This window comes from Alternaria arborescens (assembly GCF_004154835.1).
Source record: "Alternaria arborescens strain FERA 675 chromosome Unknown contig_7, whole genome shotgun sequence".
Taxonomy (NCBI): domain Eukaryota; kingdom Fungi; phylum Ascomycota; class Dothideomycetes; order Pleosporales; family Pleosporaceae; genus Alternaria; species Alternaria arborescens.
Window position 1 is genome coordinate 742,226 of NW_021167862.1, and position 18,714 is coordinate 760,939.

The 18,714-nt window shown below is 51.5% G+C and overlaps 8 protein-coding genes across 8 annotated transcripts; 5 read left to right on the forward strand and 3 right to left on the reverse strand.

The window, feature by feature from the left end:
- Nucleotides 1–762: 762 nt before the first annotated feature.
- AA0111_g4009 (hypothetical protein) lies at nucleotides 763–1,494 on the forward strand (the record flags this gene model as incomplete). Its single annotated transcript, XM_028649960.1, has 1 exon — nucleotides 763–1,494. One exon carries the CDS (start codon nucleotides 763–765, stop codon nucleotides 1,492–1,494), a length of 732 nt encoding a protein of 243 aa, XP_028508533.1.
- An 822-nt stretch (nucleotides 1,495–2,316) lies between these two features.
- On the forward strand, nucleotides 2,317–4,548 carry AA0111_g4010 (hypothetical protein; the record flags this gene model as incomplete). The annotated part of the gene is made up of 5 exons (XM_028649962.1): nucleotides 2,317–3,008; nucleotides 3,058–3,281; nucleotides 3,328–3,702; nucleotides 3,750–4,328; nucleotides 4,418–4,548. The coding sequence occupies 5 exons, from the start codon at nucleotides 2,317–2,319 to the stop codon at nucleotides 4,546–4,548; spliced, it is 2,001 nt and encodes a 666-aa protein (XP_028508281.1).
- Nucleotides 4,549–5,130: 582 nt separating this feature from the next.
- On the reverse strand, nucleotides 5,131–6,990 carry AA0111_g4011 (hypothetical protein; the record flags this gene model as incomplete). The annotated part of the gene is made up of 1 exon (XM_028649963.1): nucleotides 5,131–6,990. One exon carries the CDS (start codon nucleotides 6,988–6,990, stop codon nucleotides 5,131–5,133), a length of 1,860 nt encoding a protein of 619 aa, XP_028508280.1.
- A 679-nt stretch (nucleotides 6,991–7,669) lies between these two features.
- Nucleotides 7,670–8,449, reverse strand: AA0111_g4012 (hypothetical protein; the record flags this gene model as incomplete). The annotated part of the gene is made up of 1 exon (XM_028649964.1): nucleotides 7,670–8,449. The coding sequence occupies one exon, from the start codon at nucleotides 8,447–8,449 to the stop codon at nucleotides 7,670–7,672; it is 780 nt and encodes a 259-aa protein (XP_028508283.1).
- A 3,081-nt stretch (nucleotides 8,450–11,530) lies between these two features.
- AA0111_g4013 (hypothetical protein) lies at nucleotides 11,531–12,379 on the forward strand (the record flags this gene model as incomplete). The annotated part of the gene is made up of 2 exons (XM_028649965.1): nucleotides 11,531–11,933; nucleotides 11,982–12,379. 2 exons carry the CDS (start codon nucleotides 11,531–11,533, stop codon nucleotides 12,377–12,379), a joined length of 801 nt encoding a protein of 266 aa, XP_028508282.1.
- A 347-nt stretch (nucleotides 12,380–12,726) lies between these two features.
- On the forward strand, nucleotides 12,727–13,284 carry AA0111_g4014 (hypothetical protein; the record flags this gene model as incomplete). The annotated part of the gene is made up of 2 exons (XM_028649966.1): nucleotides 12,727–12,928; nucleotides 12,983–13,284. 2 exons carry the CDS (start codon nucleotides 12,727–12,729, stop codon nucleotides 13,282–13,284), a joined length of 504 nt encoding a protein of 167 aa, XP_028508278.1.
- Nucleotides 13,285–13,432: 148 nt separating this feature from the next.
- On the reverse strand, nucleotides 13,433–14,615 carry AA0111_g4015 (Zinc-regulated transporter 1; the record flags this gene model as incomplete). Its single annotated transcript, XM_028649967.1, has 2 exons — nucleotides 13,433–13,809; nucleotides 13,871–14,615. The coding sequence occupies 2 exons, from the start codon at nucleotides 14,613–14,615 to the stop codon at nucleotides 13,433–13,435; spliced, it is 1,122 nt and encodes a 373-aa protein (XP_028508277.1).
- Nucleotides 14,616–17,844: 3,229 nt separating this feature from the next.
- On the forward strand, nucleotides 17,845–18,438 carry AA0111_g4016 (hypothetical protein; the record flags this gene model as incomplete). The annotated part of the gene is made up of 2 exons (XM_028649968.1): nucleotides 17,845–17,847; nucleotides 17,905–18,438. The coding sequence occupies 2 exons, from the start codon at nucleotides 17,845–17,847 to the stop codon at nucleotides 18,436–18,438; spliced, it is 537 nt and encodes a 178-aa protein (XP_028508264.1).
- Between the last annotated feature and the right edge of the window lie 276 nt (nucleotides 18,439–18,714).

An 18,714-nucleotide genomic window follows, 5' to 3' on the forward strand; every position in this document is an offset into this window, starting at 1 on the left:
AGACAAGGATGCAAGGCGCGACGCAGTGCAGGCAGGAGCAAAAACGCAAGGAAAGGCCAAGTACAGACGCGGCTTTTACGGAGAGATCTGGTTGTCTCGGACGAAAGAATGTTTGGGCTAGGTAGTGAGGTGGGCGATGCGCGATGCTTCTCTACCGCCGTTGGATTGGGACGCGCAATTTAGCTTCAATGCCACACGGACCTCTCAGCAAAACGCGGAAAACAGGACGGGCGCAGCAAGCAAGCAGACGGACAGCAAAAGGGAATGCGCAAGTGATAATTCAATGCCATCAAAGACATAAACAGCTTGTCCTGGGATATCCAGACATCTAAAGGGGGTTAGCGTGTCTGGCCCGTGCGTCCTCACCTGCGGGCACCTCTTGTGAGTGTCGGCAGCGAAGAGGAAGACGTTAGCGACCAATATGATCTGGGACACCGACGACCCCAGCTGGGCCGAAGAAGCCCTTTCTTTGCCTTTGCGGCAACCTTCTTCACCACCCACTCTCCCTTCCCATCCTCGTCTCCATCCCCCCAACTGTTTGCATCGGCGCGCTTCATCTGCCCGACGATACCTTCTCGACTTTACGTGAAGCACGGCTCACCAGGCTTGCTCCCCCTAGCCACCGAGACGCCAACGCGCTGACAGGCAAAGCCACTGTCTTTTGCCCTCACCGCTGCAGGCCAAACACCCCCAACACCAGCTCTGCCACCATCCGCTGCAGCCATCTACACACACCACCACCGCGTCGGCCTGCACGCGAACATGACCACGAAATCACCAAAGACCCTCGTCGTCACACTCAAGCTGTCACCAGACCACCTGAACAAATTCTCACGCCAGCCTACACCACCACCCAAGGAAGAGGCCAAGCCATCTCCGCCAACGCCTGCGCCGCAAATCAACGAACCCACGCCTGCTGCCACACCCGCCGACTCAACCCCCAACATGGACGGAAGCACGCCCTCGTCGCTTGCTCCTCCCGCCACCAAGAGGAAGGGCCCAAAGCCCGGTAGCAAGCGGAACGCCGCGCAAATGGAGGCTGGTTCGAGCGCCGCGACACCGCCCAAGCAACCCAAGGCCAAGCCAGGGCCAAAGAGGAAGAAGATGGGCGACATGATCAACGACCCCAACTCCAAGGGGCCCTTCCCAACACCCGCAGCCATCAACAAGGCAGGCCCCAAGGCAAACCTGGGAGCCATCAACGAGCGCCTGCGCGCCCTCGACAGGTCAGGGGCCAAGTGCCGTCGATGGGAGAAGAAGGGATTCCAGGTCCGCAGCTTCACCGGCGTCATGTGGCAAGTGCCTACCTATCAGCCAGGCCGCAAAGGCGCCTTTCCCGACGACGTCAAGAGCGACAGCACTGGCACTAGCGACTCCAAGCTGAAGGACGAGAGCAGCGCAATCAGCGACAAGAGCGGACTCAACGGTGACAGTACACCAGCGCCGACAGCGATGAACGGCATGGCAAGCTCTCCCGCCCCTATACCCGCTTGAGTCTTGCCCATCATTGGTTTTTTCCTCCTTGATGGAATTGTAATATGGCTTGCGCCTGTTTCGGCCTCACATCACTTCATTTCTTGCGACATGTCTTTTTACATCAACTTGCTCTCTTTGTCTTGTTCGGCGTTCACGGAGCGCATTGCATAACTATGTATAAGGCGTAATTTGGGACTTTCCACGGCTTGCCACAGGCAGCATGGTGTCTGGCGCACAAGCACGTCGCTGGACAGCTACATGTACTAGAGATGGACCTGGTTTCCGAATGGCGAGGAAAAAGGGGCTTTGGATAGCACATTCTGAGAATATCGAATATCAATAACTGACTACAAGTACTTGATCCATGTGTCTAGCGTCCATGTCGGGATCAATGTGAGCGTGACCTGGATGGCGTTATCATCCCCGTGGTGACTGCGGGGATCTCCACCGATAGCTCGGCTGGATCCAAACCTCCGGCCATGGACCTTCATTGACGTACCACTTGCACTGCACCTCATTGCTAGCTTTACCTACAGCAAAGCTCCCTGTCCATCAAATGATGCATGTATCTGTGACGATAGCTTCACAGAAGCCCGGATGCCCTTGATTCTTGCCTGAGAACCGTTGGCAACTTCCAACACAGAGTACCGCATTCACTCGGCACCATCCACAGCTAGCCCACGCGTTCGCACACGGTTGGACCTCTCCAATCTTCGCCCGCCACTACCACGGCCAGCCCGACCATTGCTATTCGCGTAATTTGCGCAACATCCTGCTGTCATCGCTCCAAGGCGTCACCACGGACATACTGGTAGCTGTTTAGCGCCACTATCGCTCACCATGAACGCTCGTCGGGACAGCTACGCCAGGGTCGCTGCTGCCGGATCAGCAGGCAGTAACAGTTCATTCCAGCAACCCACCCGATCCGGTGCCTTTGCGCATCTCGCCAACAGCGCCTCGACATCGCACCCAAACCGCCTCTCTCGCTCCATCGACGCCGACGGCCACATGTCTACGAGTTTCGGAAGGTCCGGCGGGTTGCTGCCCTCATACTCCAGCCAAGCTGGATATTGGCATGGCCTGGGAGGGTCGGCTCAAGACATACCTCCATTCTTCGTGCCCTCCTACCTGCGCGGGTCCAAGCACGCCGAGAAGTTGCAAGAGGTGCACAAAGCGAAGCTAGCGGCCCAGAGGGATTACAAGTCAACACACTCGTCAAATGCGGGCTCGCTGTCTACGAGTTCGAGCAGCGCCAATCTGCACAAGATGGCGCCATCACACCGAGGTCTCACGCATGAGGTAGTTGAGCGCGCGCCTGTTGTGGATGAGCCGGTGGCGCCATGGCCAACACGATGGAACGATGCAGACAGATTCCCTCAACTAGAGCTTGAGGATAGTGGAAGGCAAGCCAAGTTCTCAGGCACCCAGAAGACTCACGATGAAGCGGCATCGGTACGGGCAGACTTTCCTATGCCACGGCAGTGTGGGATTTACTACTACGAGATGACTGTTATCTCCAAAGGCAAAGATGGGTATGTATATCTTCCATGTGGGCAAGACATGTGCTGATTCACGATACAGTAGAATGATCGGAATTGGCTTCTCTGGACAAAAGGTTGCTCTCAGTAGGATACCGGGTTGGGAGCCCGACTCGTATGCATACCATGGCGACGATGGGCAGATCTTCAGTAACACCACCTCTGGGAAGTCATATGGACCCAAATTCGGCACGCTGGACGTCATCGGCTGTGGCATCAATTTCCGGACAAACACCGCCTTCTTCACCAAGAATGGGCACATGCTAGGTAAGCACTCTAGATATGGAGACTTGGATAGCACTAACAAGTCCAGGGACGGCCTTTCGAGACTTGAAACTCAACGTGCCATACTATCCCACGGTAGGCATGAAGAAGCCTGGCGAGACGGTCCGCGTCAATTTCGGTCAAGAACCCTTCGCTTTCGATATCGACAAGATGGTACAGGATGAGAAGGCAGCCATACAAACCGAAATCACTCGAACCAAGACCGAAGCGAGCGTACTGGGAGGCGAGGACGCGCTGATACACCGGCTGGTGGGGCAGTATTTGGCGCACGATGGCTACGTAGAAACAGCACGAGCTTTCTCAGATGAAATTGTAGATGAGGCGAGAGCGCTTGCGAACGATGAAGAGGCAGACATTCCCTACCGCACGGCAGTAGAAGATCTGGATGCGCTCAATCGACAAAGTACGTACATTCAAGAGTCTATGGACGACAAAACTGACAGGATCCAGAAATACGTACAGCGATCCTCGAGGGCGATATTGACAAAGCGCTCAAGCATACGAGTGCATACTACCCTTCGGTCCTCCGTGACAACGAAAACATCTACTTCAAACTCCGCTGTCGGAAATTCATCGAGATGATCCGGCGATGCGGAGAGTTAAACGCACAATGTCAATCTGCACCAGCGTCATCCTCCAAAAGATCGACTGCCTCGGCAGCCAACAAGCGTAACTCAACTGCTACCGACGAGTACGATTTCGAGATGGAGCTTGATGAGCAACTAGGTGTGCATAACCCACCACCAAGTTGGGACAACAAGGATCAAGACGATGAGTTGGAAGATGGAGAAGAGGATGACATGGAAGACAAGATAGTAAAGAGCGAACGGGCGACGAGTGAGACAATAGCTTATGGCATGGAGCTAAAATCCGAATTCGCGAACGATCCGAGACGGGAAGTCAAGCGGGCGCTCGAAGACACTTTCGCGCTCATTGCCTATGCAGATGCACGGGAAAGCTCGTTAGCGCCATTGCTAGAGATATCTGGTCGTGCGCCAGTCGCTGAGGAGCTAAACAGTGCCATATTAGGTACGTTCATGATCCAGAGACGACGAAGATCTCCGAACAACCTCTCTTGGGTGTCGTTTGCACTGAAAACCTACGCTAACAAGTCGCAGTCTCTCTAGGCAAATCCTCTTCCGCCGCTCTCGAACGTCTAATCCAGCAGACTGAAGCCTTAGTCAACGAACTCGCCGACGACGGCGGTCCCGGTGCTTTCATCAATGTTCAAAGAGACTTCTTACAATAGTATTACAATGCTTCGCCATCTATTCTTGCCCTCAACAAGGCTCGAAAAGCCGTCATAGCTTGCAGAGAAAGATTTGGTGTCGTATATGCAAGTACCAAGTGGGCTACAAGATGTATGTATTGGAAGATGGGCAAGGGAGCTTGGGTAGGCTTGGGCTTGCATTTCACACGTAATTGGATGGGCCATGGGATGCAACATGCTTCTCCCAGGCTCACTCCTGGAACGGTCGTATCAGCTGCAGACCGAGCATCAGTGCAAGGTGATGATGACGATGAGGAAACGTTCAAACTGAGGAGGCGGGCGAGGTTGTTACGCGTTTCTGAGGTTTAATCGGCTTCACATGCTGCGTTGTTGCTTCTCAGTGGGGAATACATGGTTCTGTGGCATTTGTATGGCTTCAGTTGGCAGTGGGCGTTGATAATTGGGACTGAGGATATCACTACTCTGCTTGTTTGTACACACTGTCTCATGGAGTTGAGTTTCCATAAATCCTCCAGACCATACAGTAGTCTGAAATCAGACGATGGAATGATTATGCCTTCTCCAAATCTTCCGTCTTTCTTAAGTACGTTGCCTCCCTTTTCAGAACGGCCACCACCACTTCTTCTCTTTCTTCTCCATCTTCTTCTTCGCCGCTCCCGTTCCTTCTCCCTTGCCATCGCCCAGCTTATCGAAGAAAACTACCATGATTGTAGTATCATCCACAGCATTCCGACTTAATGGCTCAGGACCCGCTAGGATACCCAAAAACAAACCCCTCCTAGTTCCACCCATGGCATTCCTCGCTAGACAAACAGCTGCGTTCTCATCCTCAATGGCGAAGTACTCTGGCGTTGCTTTCCAATCTACTTCTTGGCCTTGTTCAGGGTCGACGGTAACACCAGGGTCGAGGGAGGAAAATGTGGTAGGGAAGACAGGTGGATTGGCTAGCAACTCCGGATCCTGTTTGACGGATCCCCGACCTCGCTCTCGGGCGGCCAAGTACCTAGAAACACATTCCACAGCATGTTCAGAAGAAATACGATCCCAAAGACCATCAGAAGCTAAAATCATAAAGTCGCTCTTGCCTTTCCCGTCGCCAGGTTCTCGTCTCACAACTTCTGTTTCCGTAATCTCAGGTTCAGCAGTCATGTACGGAGGGCTTTTACTACCAGGTCTCGGCGCAGTACCCCAAAACTTGTGTTGGACAGCTTTGATGAACTCATTGTCCCATTTCCAGCGATGATCACCAAAAGCCCGCGTCACTGCTATGCCGAGCATACGACCTGTTTTGGGGTCGATGACGGACTCGTCCGGGTGTTCTTGGCTCAGTCTCGCGACTTCTTTGGCGTTGAATCCGGTTTGGTCTTCTGATAATGGAACTGCGGTATATGAATCTATTGTCGGGTCCCAGCGGCCAAGCACAGCGCGAGAGTCGCCCGTGCATGCTACACGTAATCTTGAGGTTTGAGGATCAAAGGCTGCTAGGAGAGCACAGGAACCTGAGAAGGCTGGCGTGAGAGCAGCGATTGCGGCGCCGTTCGCGGCAGGAAACCAGTTTGCGGCAGTCTTTGCTCGGTCCATGATTGTCTTGTCGATGTTGAGGAAGGCACGTTTTATTGTGGATTCGACTTCTGGGCTTGAGGCGAATTGTGACAGGCTGGTTAAGGCGGAGCTGACCATGGGGATTAATGTCCATTGCAGATAGAATGCTGTGTGGCGTCCTGCGTGTCCATCTAGCACCGTCCAGTAATTCCACAGCTTATCCCCTGGGCCTGGTGATGTCCCCAGTGCGAAATAGTCTTCACAAGGCTCGTTGCTACGGAAGCGACATCCGTGTGTGATGGGCATTTGTACGCCTTCCATGCCTTCAACACCCTTCTTCGCATCGTCCTCTGTCATCATCCACCCAAAACATAACTTGTCGAACTGCTCCGAAAAAAACTTGGCGACATTGGGATCCTTGAGCGGCGCGCTGGGGTCCGGGATGTGAAAGTCAAGCACGTGTTGGATCTCCTCACGGGAGTTGTAGAAATGGAGAGGTGTCGCAAGGGCGGAGGCATCATCGCCAGATGAAAAAGCCGCATAGACGCTATCTGTCCAGTCCGTTTCTACGATATCGACGAAGTAGTATGCTAGACCGCCGAGCACGAGAAGAACAAGTACGGTCTTGGTTGGGAAGCCGGACTCGAGGAGGATAGTTGTGGGGTCCCTAGTTAGCTGTTTCCATCTCGCGTTGTCGCGGTGAGTGTCTTTGCCATGGGTTCCGGAGCACCCGAAGCGTGAGTGCAATTGTCGCGTTTGCTCAGTGGCACGTGATGCTAGACTTGTATAAATGCGTCCCTCTGTGTGTACTCGCAAAGTGCGGGTCGCCGCTGCAAGTGGCCTCTGCAGCCGGGCTTGAGGCTGCGCCTTGACTGCGCACTTGAGCCGCGCAGCGTTTCCCAACCGTCTTGGGATCATTCTGCCTGTAAAAGCTGTGTGATACTGCAAGTTGGACGAGATGTGTTAGGGTTGTTGCGCGTTGTGGAATTCCAATCGGGGTCTGTGCATGCGCTAACTTGATCGCTCTTTCACATGGAACAATCGAGCAGGGCTTGGCAACGATTTGACGCTTCCAATGATCATCACAATTTGCGTACATAGCTCATTGAATTAACCAAGAACGATGGCGATGAGCGATAATAGAAAACCTGATTTGCCGTGTCGACACTGGCACCGAGCATAACAAGTTTAGGGACTGAAAAGATATGGTTGCTACTAATAGACTGTTGTAAGGATTGGGTATCGTCGTTACTTGCTTGTGCAACTCGTGGAAAGCAAAAGAATCCAAAACGCCTCCCATATCCTCCCGTAGACACAAGAAAATGCCACATATACGCCGATGAGAGTGACGGTGGCGACCAGCAGCTCATTAACCTGACTTGATAAGTATTGATAGCAATCTCCGTGTGTGATGATGTACCCGCCCCTTCCCGACCATAGCTTCAGTATTCTTATTAGCCATCCAGATGTGACCTGCTTCCGAACAATACACTCTCTGTGTTTCGTCCCTTCTGGCACGTCCACCCTCTATCATAAGTACAGTACTGGCAGACTTCGACATAACAATGCGTCCGCTTTGTTTTTTCACAGATGCATGTCACATCTCTGTCCAGTGGACGTCCTCGATACGGTCGACTTCTTCGTACTGCCTCTTTTTCTTCTCTTTCTTCTTTGCGTTTGTGTTCTTCCTTCGTAACATTAACTTCATCTTTGTCGCCAGCTTGCCAAAGGTCGCCGCGGTGGGAGTGCTGGCAGTCTGTTCTTGTAGCCTTTTCTCATCGTCCTTTGCGATATCTTCACTCTTTGGGGTGTAGTCTTGCTGCGATAGATCTGCCAGCTTGAACTCTTGTGGGCGACTGATGTGCCTCGCCTGTTTAGTAGGATGTGATGAAAGCGAAGTGTTCGTTGAGATCTCCTTGGCGGTAGTGGCTGCAACCATAGATTGAGGACTTGCGACGATAGCCTTAGGCTTGGGCGGAGCCTTTACTGGCAGCGGTTGCAGCATGCGCCATACAGGCTCGGTAGGGCTGGATGGCTCTGAGGACGAAGACATAGGTCGGACTAAGACCACCGATGAGTCGCCCCACTCGTGATCCATTCTTGGTGAGTAGGCTGGTGTCGATGGCTCTGAGTCGATGAACGTCCCAAAGGACTTTGCTGACATGGGTGGGGGGGACATTGGTCCCAACGACTGTGGTGTCATGGGAGTGTGAATAAGAGCTGGAGGAGGGTAACTCTTTGCTGAAAACCGATGTGGTCGTTCGGGTGACATTGTACGCGGCTGCTTTGGCAAGCCATGGGTGGAGAGTGGCCTGTGGATGCTGTCACCCAATGAAGCTGAGCCCAGGTTAGGCGACGGCACAGAGAGTGTAGCCATGTCTGTCAAGGTGTGACAGTGCCAAGTTTAAGACAAGCTTTCGAATAGAGGTAATAATTTTAAATCTCAGAGGCGTGATGTAGTGGTGCGAACGAGACGCACAATACGAAAAGAAGCACGGGAATGGCGGCGGCGAAGGATGTAAAAGAAGGCGGCACCCGTAGACAGACGCAAGTACCGAAAGAAGGTTATTGCGGCGTAGCAACGAGACCGGTCAACTGGGTAAATCAAACGGAAGAGGAGACCAAGGGCTGCGCCCCGAAACCAAACTGAACGATAACAGAGGGCTGAAAGCGGTACCACCTGAGGCCTGCAGGCTACACTTTTGTTTATATGAAAGCACACCACACGCGTCATCCGCGCCGCGACGGTGCGTACCACACCGATTGCAGCGCTGACAGATCTATCTGCGCATGTCATGCTACTGAGGTGGCAACGGTGGACCTACGCCGTTAGAGTATACGCGTTGTCAAGACGTCAAGAGCCGCCTGTCTGTACTACCCCCGCCGTTGCGACATGGTACGGAAACCTCCTAGAGGGTGAAGGATGTTAGATATGCGGCTAAGTAGGGAATGATTGGCGACCCAACTGGCGGAGGCGCTAATGTTGGGGCGTCATTGGTTGACAGCGGACAAGTTGCATCAACCACGCCGCAATTTCATATAGAGCAGCGCCTGCGGAATAGACAATGCCAACAATGTGGAACCAGGGTGTGAACCAACATCGGGCGCTGTCCTGAACTGCTGGGATCTGCTGCCGTGGTTTGGTGTCGAGGGACAGCGGCTCACAGCCCCCATTCGCTCGACGTTGTTGCATGGTCTGGCGAATCAGCTCCACGAAGCATCTTTTCAGCCTGCGAGCCCCTTCAGCTAGGCATGATCGCTACCTGCTTTGAGACGTAGGCAGATGTTCCGATCTCATGGTCAGACCAGAAGAAGAAGGCGTTCTCGTGTGTGGTTCGTCGCCATCAGGCTCCTCCTGTTCTCGTTCCCGAGGCGCTCAGCCGCTCAGAGCTAGGATCATCAGTTCGCTGATCAGAGTTGGCCCCCATGACCTGAGTGGCCGAACGTCTTCCCACATTTTGTCTCTATCACGACATAGGAGTTAGGGCAGTGCAATTGGTGTCAGGTCGACGACTGCGCCGCAATATCGAGGTCGCCTTGGAAAGTGGGTATGGCTGATCTTGCTCGCGGCAGACACCGTCGTGCAGTGTGTTGTGTAACGTGTATAAGCGCCGTGCGAGCTGATCCATGCAGGCTACTGGCACGAGCGTACAAATGCCATACCAGTTGTAGACGCAATGGGTGCATGAAAGAGTCTTTTTAGATTAATCCGATGCGCCTGAGTGAGGGGCCATTGTAAGCGATGAGTTGTGCAGATTCCTTTTAAGCCGTTCGGGTAGTGGATAGGAAATCTTGCAGCCCGCGGGCAAGGAGCTCGGGCCGTCAAAAGGATCAGGATCGCCGAGACGAGGTCCAAGAAGAAACTGCATGCAGGTGAAGCTTGACTGACAACGGCTATACACCGAGAGAAGTTGATCCTACGTGTTGTTGTATCGGCCCTTTCGGCGAAGAGGAGGAAGGTGCAGGTCCAAGATATCGCCAAGGCAGTCTCTGCCGCGCGGGAGCAGCCCACCAGCACAAGCCGTCGTCATGCCTTCGCCTTGCACATCTGCCTCTCGAAAACCTCATCTGATCACTAAACACTTTCGATTTACCTTCGCACATTCCGTTGGCTGGGTCGCAACTAAAGACCGAAGTCGTCGGATGCCCCCAGCACTGCGATCGTCTCCCATCGTTCGTGTCGCGTAACTTCACCATATGGTCTCTAATTCTTTTGGATCGATTGTCGCAATTCTTTTCCCCCAGTGCCAAGGCCCTCATTCTTCAAACACCCTCGAGCTTGTTAGTATGAGACTGCATGGACGTGAGCATGGCTAGTAATATGGAGTCTCAAGTTCCTCATACTCGCTTACCCATCCAGTTCATGACTCAGGCGAAATGTTGTACAGCTTCTTCCTTCCTCGATCTTGACCAAAGTCTATTGACAAGATTTGTCTCCCGGCTCACCATTAGCTGGCTCACCCTATCTTGTTGTCCAATGTATACCACATCTGTTGCCCACATAATCTCTTTGAATTTGCTCGCTCTCTAGCGTCGAGAAGAGAGGGCTAATCTCAAGCTCTTTGCTGGCTCATGCGATTGAGCTATCTACGATCTAGCCTGTCATGTGAGAACGACGATGTCACAACGCTCTGGTACTCCAAGACCAAACATTCTGCACTTATTTGGCGTTAATATCTGCATCAAGCACCGCCTTCGACTAGTCTCTACGACTTGGGGGTGGCGTTGTCGTCAATTGCCCTTGCGACTACTAGTTCGTCTCTGAACTATCCATCATAGACGTATACCGGTTGTCAAGCTTGACATAGTGAGTTCTTGAGAAGTAGCAGTGTTGATCAAAAAGACAAGCACCTATGACTCTAGCTGTATTCTATTGAACCCGATCGCATCAGTTACTTTAAGATGTATATTGTGTTGAGAAAGTGTTGCTGACCAACGTCAGTACCTATCTATGAAAAAAGATTCATCCGACACTCTACCAAACCTTTTTTCTATGCAAGGGGTTTGGATGCTGACAGATTGTGGTAGATTCGGTGCAAGATTCAGTCGTTGGCTCAAATTTATCTTCGGCCTTTCCCTGTCTTGGTCCTTGATATCGATCTAATGTCTATCACGTATTCGTGTTCTAGATGGGATCTCGCATCCGGCTGTTGCTGAAATCGTCTTTTTTTGGCCTTCGTCTCTCTCCATTGTTTATTCTCGGCCATGCGATTCACTGGTTTGACATACCCACTCAACGTTTAGGTCTCCACTTCACCTTCACCTTCACTTTTCAGTATCGGCGCGCAAGCTGCACACTTGGTCACGTTTGCGTTTTCATTTTCGTCTTCACGTCGTTTATTACGCAACACGTCCTCATCTGCTAGATTATTTTGACTTCATCCCCTCATTACTTTGCTTTGATCATCGCAAACATACGCCACGACGAACTGGAAGCATGGATTTCCCACATGCAGCAATGCGGGCTACTCTTGCTGCGACAAATTTTTCACCGGCCGAAGTACCGTCGCTCTATGTTCGACCCGAAAAATCTCGAAACAACTCTTATCGCAAAGGGAATTTTGTCCAAGTGCCACGCAAAAGCGAAGAAAGTAAGAGTGATGCTGGTAACGATCAAGATCACCGCAGAACCTTCCGTAAGAGCAGCATCAGAAAGTTCGGAAGCCTCTTCAGCCGCGACGGTGGTCTCCGTAGTAGGATCGCTAGCAGTAGTCCGTTGGCGACAGTTGTGAACTCAGAGTGTGCGGACGACGAGGAAAGCGTTGAGACTGTGTGCAGGGTTCAACCAATCACTACTGCCAGTTCCATCGAGACCGTTAGCCCCATAGGGCCAATGAAGCTAGAAAAGATTCGCGAGCGTCGTGAGTGAATTTGATCGACTCGAAAAATGGGAACTGACACAATCGTAGACCGAAAATTCGCGCAACTCCAAGAACCTGGAGATGACGACACCACCATACTCACTGTCAAACCTGACGACCGTTACCAGTATGAGTGCAACGATACCGTCGACAGTCAGAATGTCAGGGAAGAATCTCAAAGATGCAAAGATACGCATGTCGTCCATGATACTGCTCGCGCTCCACTAGGCAACCGTAACTACCGTCAGCACCACGAATCTCTCCACGTAAATCTTACACCCGATGATGTTGAGAGGTTCGCTAGCGAAATTCGCAACATGACCATCGCAGATGTGCACCTTTCCTTATTCGGATACTGGATCAAGGAGAGTGATGAGAACTTCAAAGAAGCGAAGAAGCACCTTCGAGAGCTAGGAGTCGACCGTGTGGGTCTTCTGAGTTCTTAATGTACGCTGAGCCAGAGCTTTGAAACTAATACTAGTCCCAGGGCTACAACCTGTCTCGCCTCAACAATCGCTGCTTAGAAGAGCTTTGCCGAGACGTCTTCGACGTCCGCCCAACGTACGCTAAGCCACCTGCTACAGCCCATCTACGAAGAAGCTACCGCATCGAGAACTTGCGTCACCCAGGCAATACCTGGTGTCACAGGATGTTCAACATGCGAGGGTCTCCTTCTCATCACACTTCCTCAACCTATTAGCAGCAATGATTAATGTGGATCTATTCGGACGTTCATGCTGCGCTGAAATTACGGAAACTAACATTGAGGTATTCTAGGGAGTGTCGTACCACCATGCTCAAGCAACAAGCCTCTATTGAAGAAGCAATGCTTTTGTGCTTGACGCAGACGCGCTCGTGTTCTCTGCCTATCCTTCCGCGAGATGATAATTCGCCGCCGTCGTTTTGCGCACAGAGGGAGCAAGTGATTAGTGAGACTACACAGAGGTCTATATCGCTTGGATCTCCTGGTAGTTCGATGGATTATCCACCTAATAGTAAGTTACGATATTGTACAGATATCAAGAAAATTGGTGACTAATCAGTTGTAGCTCCTGATCGTCCTCTGCCGCTGTCTCCCCGCTCACCAAGCTCTACCCTAGGTTCGCCACCCCTCGCCTTAGAATTCCCTGTCCTACACTCCGCTCCAGGGGCTTCAGATGATTTCTCCATGCTGGAGTCGTACCGGGGATCGTCAGATAGTTCTTTGGACGGGACCTCGGACTGGGACCTCCGGGTAGCAGACATTTACGAGCAAGTAGTCTCTCTGGAGGAGGTCAGTCAGATCGATCAGGTTATTGCAGACCTCCGGGATTTGAAGGTCTTATACTCCTCCAGGAATATCGAGAAGTGAGTCTTTGAGTGCAGCACATGGGCACGTGGGGGGTTTCAATACCCTGTTAGGATGAATCTACAAATTCGAAGTGGTCTGAGAATCTTCTGACTACTTCCCCGCTTTTGCATTCGTGCCTCCAATGAACGATGAAGTGATACAAACCAAGCTATGCCCAATAACCAATGAGCGCCATAGTCGCGGCTCCTACAAAGACGTAAATCACCATCAGTCCTAAGTTCCCGAGGTTTTTCGTCCTTTGCCTATCAAACAGGAAATCCTTGGCTAGCAACTCCACCAACCCACTATATATCAGAAAACCAGCACTAACGCTATTCAACACACCCTGGACCATCAAGCTGACCTTGCTCTCAGGTAGATAGGTTGTGCGAACGCCTAACCCGATGGCAATAGAAGTGGGGGTAGTAAGACCGTACAAGGCGCAGAGAGCCCACGGCATCCAGCTCTTGCTCCGTGGGAAGGGAATATTGGACAACCGGGCACCAATACCAAGGCCTTCAAAGGATTGGTGAAACACAAGGACTGCTAAATATCGGTGTAAGAAATCTGTGTATGTCTCACATGCAGCTCGTACAGGGACACTTACGGAAGAGGGTTGAGAACTCATCGCCTACAACGCCAAGGTTCAGACCGATGATGACCGAGTGGAATATGATTCCAAACTCCAGAACGAGGAAAGCGACTATTTGCTGGGCGAAGGACAGACGATCTGCTGTTGACGACGTCATATTCGAAGAGGTGGAGCTTTTGCTGTGGAGACTGGCTGTGTCTTTCCGATGCTGGTGATGCCGGTGTTGCATTGAGGCATGAGCTCCGGTGTCTATAACTAATACAGCTGGATTGGTGTTTCTATCGGAGCGTAGGAATGCGCTATCCGAGCCGCCAGCTTCCTCCTTTGCGACACCGAATTTATGTTCGACGTATACTTCTGCACCCAGGTCTACGCAAAAGACAGCCATGATGGATGTCAGTACGATGGCAGCGCACCAAGGATACTCCGCCCAGCCTCCACTTTTCCCTATGCAACTGCCTGGACCGATGGCTTCGTATGCTGGGTCTAGTAGATGGATAAAGGCTGTAGCGACGATAACACCGGAACCAAAGAAGCGTGCGAACGTGTACAGACCGAGGGGAATCTTCCAAGACGGTTTCTTGCAGGCGATGACAGGGAAGTATGTGGCGATCGTCGAGACAAAGCCGATAACGAAGATGGATGATATCCGCGCGCCGAGTTGACCGTTGTATTCATTTTCGCCAAGAGCGAAGTAGCAGATGACTTTTGCCTGGTCTGCTGTCGTAAGATCGACATTGGTTGGATCGAAAACGGCCATGTCTAGAAAGAGAGAGTGAGTAGAGCCATGAGGCAAAAGGAATCTCGGGATCTCAAAAGTAGAACAACTAAATAGCCATGGCTTGAATTGAGTCTATATAGAAAGAAGGAGTCAGTGCAGCTTTAATGATATTAGTGTCCACATGCCAAGTACCGTGTTGGACGGTTCGTAAAAAGCACTACAACCTATTGGAGATCAGCCATTGACATGGGACTGGCCATGTAGGTGTCGAACTATTCATTAAAACCGGGATATATCCTTCCCGAAAGTCATTGACGGCGAAACGTCCTCTGTTTTTACCTACTTCTCCTCGGGTGCCAGCGTACGGCAATAGGACAAGGCTTTACAACTATAGTCATTAACAATAGTTCATTCTACATCATAATGTGCCTCCTGCCTCATTGACAACGTGCTGTTGTAGCTGACGGAACGAGATGTGAGAGTCCGACCGTGCTGTGAGAGGCGCTTGATGATGCGTGATAAGCCTACCCAGTGCTCCACAAGACATGCAGGTAGTCGCTTTGTCTCTTAGGTGGCCCACGCCGTCGCATACTGTGTACGTCAGTAACTTATAACAAAGTGTAAATTGGCCGAATAAAGGCAGAATTGAAGTATTTCTATATGTCTATGTTATCTATTCTAGACGTCTATCGCAAATATAAAACGACCTTTCTTGCATCTACCTCCGGATAGACATCACTATTACGCTGCGTCAAGTGAGGTTCCTCACCCTCAGACCGTTATCACTCCGTTTCTCTTGTAAAGCCCCCAGTCGTGTTACCACCGGCGGCTGCTGTATGGTGATGTTTCTAGTGAACATGCTAAGATCCGGTCGTTGTTCCTCGCTGGGTGGCGGAGGCCTAAGTGGCCGTTTAGCAGAGCGTGTCGGCACCGGTATGTCAGGCAGCAGTATATCGTCATTCAATGAGTGCCTGGATACTGCAGGGGAGTTTGGTTGCGACATACTCGCTTGTATGGACAGGAGAGGCTCTCTTATGATCGGCGGTGGAAAAGAATTGTAAGACTCGTATGGTGTGCCACCGATGGTAATGCTGCCAGACCAGTGTTTTGAGTGTCTGAATTTGTGTTTGGGTGCCTGCGATCGAGATGCTTCAAAGCGAGCATAAGGCTTGAGGCAGAGGCTACAGACGATCAGGACAGCGAGTATGGTTTGGCTTTGTGTAGCAACGGCATAAGGTATCGAGTCAAAAGCAGGGTCCCCGTTGCGACCATAAGCTTGCTGGAGGTAGACTAGACGAACGACGGACGCTGCTACCAAGCTTCGAGAAGTCATCAGAAACGGTAGCCACATAGCTGGGAGCAGGCTTCCCACTTACATGAAACGCATCGACAAGAGTAGTGTGGCTAAAGTCTTCTGACGACAAGAATCACGAAGAGTCCATACGCGATGCGTGCAGAGCGCGATGATAGCTGTTTCTAGGACAACGTCAAAAATCGTTGCAATCATCCAGAATGGTACCTATGTTGCAGTCAGGTACGGTCCTAGTTGCTACGTGACGATCTGACCTACCAATGGGATACATTTGCCCGTCCATACCATCCATGGCGTAGGTAGTTCGCATTGGAAGACCGTACCGCCTAGAACTGCGATAGTCCATACCAGTACCAGTACACTGACAGCTAAGACGCTCGCCCTCCGAAAGGTATTGTCTGCTAGATGATACAGAAAAAGTAGGACCGAGCTTTTCGCTAAGCTAATTGTCAGAACGAAGCATATTGTCGTGACGAAAAGCTTGAGTTGGATTTGCTCCAAGTCTCCGTCATCCAGAAGACAATTCTTCTTTCCTAAACCCGAGTCGAGGGCTGTAGATATTATTACGGTGCTTCCAAGAGCAAAGACCGATGCGGCGATAATGATGATATCATCTGTCGAAGTAAGATGGCGAAGGTGTTCAGACCTGTATCGAGCGATAACTCTTGCTATGGTACATATCGCCTATAATGATGATTCAGTATTAGAGTGGATAAGAGAAGGTGTCTTGTACCAATAGGCAAGCAAGGAACCAAGCGACCATTACCAGAATAGTGCCATGGTTCTGAGCAGAAATGAGCGCGTTCTCCTGCTGGGCTTGTTGGTTGCACATATTGACTTGTGCCGTTCGGAGATTGCATTGAAATGAGCTTTGGTCAATCTTTATCGAAATAGCATGCTGACGGCTACAAGAGAATAGATGAGGCCAGATATCGTCGAACTTCGGACAAGTGCTGCATACACGGTCTGTAAGGCTCCCCTAAAGTCCGAGTCACCAGGGCTACGCGTCTTTGCATGTTCATGCGAATGATTGCCTTTTGTCGCGGCAAAGAGGGTGAGGAGTGCTTGCAGTTTCGTCTAGAAGACTGGAAATAGAAGCGGAAGGGAGTTGGATTGCGGGCAGCAGCGAATGGTAGGAGACGATGAGTGGAACGGGAGGGACATGTTGCAGATCGGTCGCACGCGTGCCTGCATCTAGGCTAGACAGTTGCCGTCGAGCTGAGCCCAGGTCCGTAGTGTTGGGATGAAGGATGCCGCCACAGTGATACGAGGATGTTGTACATGCCGGCGGGCTATCTTTCCGTGTATAGTGGTAGCTGAAGTTAAATGACAGCGTTTCAGCATGGGTTTGATGTGGTGAAAAAGCAATATCCGGCCTAATACCTTGACATGCCTGTGGAAAACATATCTATGGCATGATGGATCTGATTGAACCATGTGAGAAACGAAACATCGGGATGCGGTCGCACGATGCAACATGGACGATAACGGGTGTACTGTTGATGCAATCGGTAGCCACCAGATTGGTGATGTGGAACGGGCCGCAGCTAGCGAAGTCCGATATGCTCTAATCTTGTCAGGGCGGCTGAGATGTAATTGGCGAAGCCGAGTGATGAGGCATGATCAGATGATACAATTGTGGCAGAGGTCCTCGCTTGGCACGGAGTTGAGTACCCTGTTCGCAGAGGCTCGCATGGCAGCTCCCACGGACTTGATGCTGTGGGCTGGATTCAACGCGTTGCTTTGAGATCCCAGGTTGACATGGAACCATCAGTAGCAACTGTTGGAGGTGAGGCATGTGGCTCGATTCGCGTGAGTGTCTCCTAGGTACCCATGAAATGGGGCTGACGTCGGAACCTTGCACCACTACCGGTATCGATAAGAACTTTTCCCCAGCCAAGAATTCAAGTCCAATGCGACTGTGCTCTCCCAACTTTGCTCTGTCGCAACACCGTCATGGTAAGTTTTTTTTAGGTTATGCCCGTATAGTAAATTAATACTCACACAACTCTCGAGGCACCCATAAAGAAGCGCACAACCGCGCGCGCAAAGTCGGCTCGCGCAGCCCGTCCCTCGACTGCGGCTCTTCCAAAGCCTGATGGCATTTCCTCGCTCCCCTCTTCCAAGCGTGATAAGCAGAAGATCAAGCACTCTTCCTTCGTCTCCAAGATAGAAAAATCATCTGCCAAGACTCAAAAGCGAAGGCGACCCAACAACAAGCTAGTCGCAAACCTCGAGTCGCTCGCCGACGCGCTCCCAGATGCTGCAACAGCCGGCGAGCTCGAAACGAGTCAGGCGCGCATACTTCAGCCCAAGGTCAAGCTGGAGAGCATGAAAAGGACAAAGGGCGCGAAGAAGAGGAAGGAAAAGCTGGACAAACTAGAGAAGGAGAGATTCAACGCGAACCTGGCACAGCTAGTGCGTGGCACTGGCAACGCGACACCGGGCGCTGATGCAGTACAAGATCGCTGGGCAGCACTCAAGAGCCATGTGCAGAGTAACATGGAAACCAAGCCCGAGTTCACGCAACAACCAAGCCAGACCGTATAACATCAGCCCTCTAGGTCAATGCTGGAACACGGTCAACATCGTTCTGAGTGCCCAAATCACCTGGTATCCCATGAGTGTCGTTGGGACGAAAGGACTGCAGACAGCGTTGTGCTGTGTAATGCATCGCGGAAACTTTCCGAAGGATTACTACCGCTTAATCATCGACGACTATACCCACCGCTCGTTCTCTGCAAACCTTATGAGTAACATTTGATATCAGCAACTACGAATTCACGTCAAGGCTCATAGCCCAATATCTGCCTCTTTCTTCCGCTC